The sequence below is a fragment of a genome, unplaced genomic scaffold (genome assembly GCF_019419815.1).
Source record: "Pyrus x bretschneideri cultivar Hongxiangsu unplaced genomic scaffold, Pyrus_bretschneideri_v1 Contig39, whole genome shotgun sequence".
Taxonomy (NCBI): domain Eukaryota; kingdom Viridiplantae; phylum Streptophyta; class Magnoliopsida; order Rosales; family Rosaceae; genus Pyrus; species Pyrus x bretschneideri.
The window spans coordinates 3,273,587-3,279,257 of NW_025999712.1; the positions used below are offsets into that span (position 1 = coordinate 3,273,587).

General features: G+C 38.5%; 1 protein-coding gene across 1 annotated transcript; it reads right to left on the minus strand.

Moving 5' to 3' along the window:
* Positions 1 to 2,007: 2,007 nt before the first annotated feature.
* On the minus strand, positions 2,008 to 4,916 carry LOC103964671 (scarecrow-like protein 14). The gene has a single exon (XM_009377627.3). The coding sequence runs from the start codon at positions 4,479 to 4,481 to the stop codon at positions 2,274 to 2,276; it is 2,208 nt and encodes a 735-aa protein (XP_009375902.1). The 5' UTR covers positions 4,482 to 4,916; the 3' UTR covers positions 2,008 to 2,273.
* Positions 4,917 to 5,671: the final 755 nt, after the last annotated feature.

Consider the following 5,671-nt stretch of genomic DNA (forward strand, 5'->3'; position numbering starts at 1 on the left):
GCTTATTCCTTTCATCTTTTTTAATTAATTTACTAATCATTTCCTTAACCCCGTTCACATTATCATGATACTGTGAATAACATTAAAAATTGATGTCTTCTGATTGTGATCTAATCGGGTGGAAAATAGAGGTTGATGATAACAGAAAAGGTGCTGCTTTCCTTATTATTTTATCAGAAGAAAACACTGATTTTGCTTCTTAATCCCTCTTATCATGGTAAAGGTCAAAACACAATATGCATCTCTCACGTGTTGCTTTGGCCTCAAGAAAACGGACTGATGTTTCAAAAATATGAGAGATTATCAAAATTCGGGGCCTTAGAAATTTTATTCAAATAAACAGGGAAAATGATCAACAAAAAGATAAAATAAATTATTAAATTGAGAAAAATGCTAGCAATCTTGGCACCAATATTTGTATTTGGACATTTTCACTTCTTTAAATGACACTTGTTTACACACACAAAAAAATAATAATAAAAGGACCTTTAATGTCTTTTGAAATTAAATTTTTTATTTTTCATTATTAATTCCTAGTCAATATCTTGTTTTTTTTTGTGTAATAAAATGACACGTGGTATTTAAAGAAGTGTAAATATCCAAATCCAAAGGTTAGTAAAAATGTCGGTAGCACCCCTCAAAGGGAGCATTTTTTCTCACCACCATAACTGTGGTGTATACTCATCATACACCTCATCATTTGACAAGTGTCCTTTCAACTAACTCTGATTAACTTTAATATTAAATGTTCCTTTCCCAATTTAAAAATAAAAAAAATAAAAAAATTAACCACAGTTACAGATGATGAAATATATAGTGAACATACATCATAATTTAAAGTGGTAAGCAAAAATCCGCCCCTTCCCAAAATATGTTGTCTGTTAATTGATAATTCGTTAGTAAATAAACAAACAAATACATAGCATGGTCGACAGAAAGCCTCGGAAATTATGTGCATGTCTTGATGTGGCATCACATTGAGAACTTAATATTGGTCAAAGGTTAATTTGTATTAGGTTTTTTCTTTGAGCCAAGTAAAAGTTCAACAACGTCAATGTAGCCACCGAGCACATAGGAAACGGCTCCAAATACAATCAGGAACTGTCAAACTCGGTTGTTCTAACTTCTAAATTTCTAATACAAATTAATGTCCGTGTAAACACATAGAACTTAGATACGCACACAAGTAGAAAGATGATCTAAGTAGGCGTTCATAACGAACAACATGATCAACTTACCCTGCATTAATGAGAAGCAATAGAGAATAGATAATCTCTTATCTGTCAATACAAAGCTCATTAAATATAGACCTAACTCAATCACTCTACATGAAAGATCAAAAAGAGGCTCAAATCCGTACTTGAGCTTTGTTTGACTTTGACCCAACTTGGTTGAGCGGCTTTTTTTGCATCAACAAATTTAATGTTCATTTTTTTATTAAAAAATAATTGATCCAACTAGAGATTAGTTCATTTGTTTTGGGACCTTATGAGATGTGCAAGTGATTTGGACCTCGACAGAGATTAGAGAGAGCCGACTTGCAATTTGCAAGGCCATGGGACCGCATGCAGTCAGCAGCGTTCTAGTTTCTTCTCGGCGTTCGCACTCTCATGTCGCTTTCGTTCTCTCGTGTGAACGTGTTGGTGCACGCACACATAAGAACATAAGGATATGAGTACGATAGAAGGGACATCGTGGACTAAGCACCCTTTTGCCACCGTAATCTCCTTGCCTTTTGTTCTCAAATCAAAACCACAATGGCGATTACAATGAACACCATTCAAAGCTGACGCAATTTTTTTTTTTTTAATTTTTATTTATGGTTGACGATGTTGTCAATGTTCTAAATATCGCTAGATATTTAAAACGCATAATGTATGACTATATAACTTGTATTGAAAAAAATAAAATGCAACGCATTTTCTACTTAAATTTATTTATTATATGACATAGAAAAAGTTTGGATGAACGGGAAAAGGGTAACCAAATCCTCCGGGGCATATTCCATAGAAGTAAAAAATTGCGTTTATTTGACGATTAGATTCAAGTGAGATATATACAAAACGAAAACTACAATGTTTAACATTACAATAGTTCATCATTAATCAGATTTCTAATACGAAATTATGCAGTGCTAGAAGTTACCGATTAGCAACCAGTACATTGTCACCTAGACAGCACGGTGATTGCAAAATACAGCACTATCTATACATCTGTATAGAACTACAGAAGCCTATTTGTGCAAGTCAATTCAGTTCTAAACAGCATGCATTTCAAGACCTAGACCTAGACGGTACCCAACAGGAGGAACTGTAGATAATCCTGCCCTTCCATCCTTGCAGCATCCAGTTCCCATCTTCATCAACCATGAAATCACGGTGGTACCCCCGTTTCACCTTGGCCCTTATTTTGTTCATGAGATCACGGTCCAATGGCAACTGTTTGAACCCAGCCCTCATGTTCCGAACCTGCCACTGCTTATATGTCTCAGGCCTCACAACTCTCTCAGAGCCCTCGCAGGCTACTGTGTTTACAACCTCTCGTCCAAGGAACTCTTCCTCAAACATCAATCTCATCTGATCCTCGCGAGATATATTGGTATCAAACATATCAAACAATGCAGAGAAGTGGAATAGAGCCTCCCTGAAGCGTGTGACGAAGAATGGGGCACTGTAAGATCCATTAATGACGCTATGGATAAAGATATCAGGATTCATGCTCCTAATTAAATTTAGAACAGCATCCCTTGGGCTGTTTACCACAACTGTCTCATCAAGTAGGTTTTTAAACCGGAACAGACAATTCACAGCAAGCACTTCATCTCTCTTGACTTTGAGTTCCTCATATTGGATAGCTTCCCATTTCTTTGCTATGCCATTGTACTCGAAAGGAACATTATACCGCTCACAATACTTTGCCAAACGATGCCCTGTCTCTTGGACTCTTTCTTCAGGTCGAAAACCACTTTGGGGAAGCTCTATCCCTGTAATGCGTAGTAGTTTTGGAGGCCCACCATCTCTTCTTGAGAGGCAATGGATGAGAGCAGGCCATTGAAAACCGTAGAGGATTCCAAAATCTATAATATGCAGTGTTTCTGCTTTCTCAGCTAATTTTGAAATCATTTGGTTTGCGAAGATTATCGCGACCCTCATGAATGGGCAGGCTTCAAAATAAGTTTGGTAAGCCTTCAGCATATCAGCAGCTGACGTTCTTTTAGAAGATAGAGCAGTATATATCTGAGTTCCAGTGCCAGCCAACCGTGCTTCAAGGCCATTTGCAAAGCAATGAGCCAACCTCTGCGAGCTATCGCCAAATGCGGAAGAGTGCTGCCTAATCTGCTTTAGTAGCTCATTAGCAGTCCTACGATCATCAGAAGAAACAGCTTGTGCACATGAAATCAGTAGGGTCCTCAAATCTATCACTTCCTTCTTGTCGCCCTTTTTCTTGGCACGAGTCTTTCCGTTACTAGTTCCAACAGATTGCCCATTCTGCTGCAGAGCTTTGTTTGCTTCATCCAGACAGACTTCTTCACCTTCACTCACAATAGGCTTGGATTCCCCCCCACCACAGAGCAGCACCTTATCAAAAATCTCCGATAGATCAGCCTCCGTATCCTCATAAACAGCTGATTGCTTGGTACTCCTCCCAACCTCCAAATCTGCATCTTCCCTCTCATGACTCTTCTTTCCTCTCGAACTAGTAGGAAAATACTCGCCTTCATCCTTCTCCGTCTTAACCACCACATTTTCAGCCTTTCCATTCGCCACTGTGTACGGCTTGTTATTCTCAACGTCAACAATCAATTGACCTCTAGGAAGAAACTTCCTAGCCTCCTCTACCCCTCTGTTAAACTGCAACACCAATTCATTCTCACCAAACAAATTAGAAACCATAGGGTCACTCACATAAGAACCCACCAATCCATTCCCATTCGACAAAAACTGAGACTTGGCCTTTGACTGGAAAACAAAGTTTTCCGGAATTGGGTTTTGCAAAATAGAGGGCTTATGCTCAATAACATCAACGCTACTCCGAGAATCATCCCAATAGCTAGTACTAGAACTAAGAACAGAGCTATTATTTCCACTATGATCACTAAAAGTTGCAGAAGAACGACCATAAGGGCTCTCAAAATTATGCGGATGCTGATTCGGAGAAGGCGGAAACTTCCCACCAAGAACCTCAAAGAGAGATTTCTCAGCGGCTTGGACAGCCAAGGGGTCATGAAACATACAGGGCTTTGTCTCCATATCCTCCTCCATTAACACCTGGTTTATGTACCTGAGCACACTGTCAGAGTAGTCACCGTCATCTCCCTCGGGGCTCAAGCTCGGAGACAGAGCAGAGTTGCTGGGATTTTGGCACAGAAAGCTAAGATCCACAAAGGGATCGCTGCTTGGGTACTCATTGAAATTGGGGGAAAGTGTCTGGTCGATGAAATTGGAATTGGAATCGGGCAGTTGATAAGAACTTGGATCCATAGCAATCAAATTTTGAGAATATTGACGATAACCCAGATCGAGTTTGGTGAAAATTGAGGAAATTAAGAGCGAAAGATTGAAACTTTGGGATTTGAGGTGAAGAATCTGCCTACCTGAGAGAGAACAGAGAAACCCCAATCCACTACTTGGTTGAGGTATCGCCGGAGAAACGAGTGGTGGAGGAGAGACGAAGGCCAAAGTGGGGAGAACGGGCGGAGGGTGTGGAAGTCAAGAAGCGGGAGGCGCCACACAGCGTGGTTTCATGGCATTTTTGTTGCAGCTCAGGCAATTGGTAAAGCTGTGGAAGCGTTAAGTTGACCAATGGTTTTTAACCTTGTGGCACCTTTTTCTCATGTTTTTTCAAAAGGAAAACGATGATGCCAAGTGGAATTTTTTTTTTCTGGTTATGAATGGAACCCGAAGGGGTTGATGGAGTACCGAGCAACCAAAAGTTTTGAACTCTCAACTCAAGTTTGAATTATTTGGCTAACCACTTTGAAGACTACTTGGTTGCTGAAAATTTAGCAACCAGTCCTGCTTACATCTAATCATGGATAGATACGTATTCAAATTTTAATTTTTTGTGATTGGATGTAAGTAGGATTGGTTGCTGAACTTGTTGAATTTTTCAGCAGCCAAGTTTTTTCCACCACTTTTACTTTGACATATTATTAAATCTCTGATTTAAAAATACGTTACCGCTTTATATGGTAATGGGATTGCATATAAAAAGTTGTCAGACTATCACCGATTTATATTAAATAAAATAGTACTTTAAAAAAATATTAAACAAAAACGAAGCAATTTTTAGTTGTTTTTTTATATAAGATTTCAATTCATGATCTCCTAATAAATGAGGGATTAAAAATTCATGTTCTTCGTAGACAGAAAATGATAGTTGTTCCTGCCAAGAAGGCCCTTGTCAACCTATTATCAAATGGAAACCTCCGATTGAAGGTTTTAACAAGCTAAACTTTGATGGCTCCATCATTCAACCAACAGTATATTAGTAGATCCACTGATGTTCTTTTAATAGAAAGATTAGCTCTTTTAGTCTATCCATTTTAAACCAACAGTATATTAGTAGATCTAGAAAACTGCAGGCCAACGTTTAATGGTGCCAAAGGTTTCTATAGTGTATATTAAATGTGATTGTAAAGGTTTGATTTTGATTTGACTACCCATGTGTA

Bases quoted from the DNA above. Each gene is read 5' to 3' on its own strand.
- LOC103964671 (XM_009377627.3), bottom strand. From the start codon at position 4,481: ATGGATCCAAGTTCTTATCAACTGCCCGATTCCAATTCCAATTTCATC.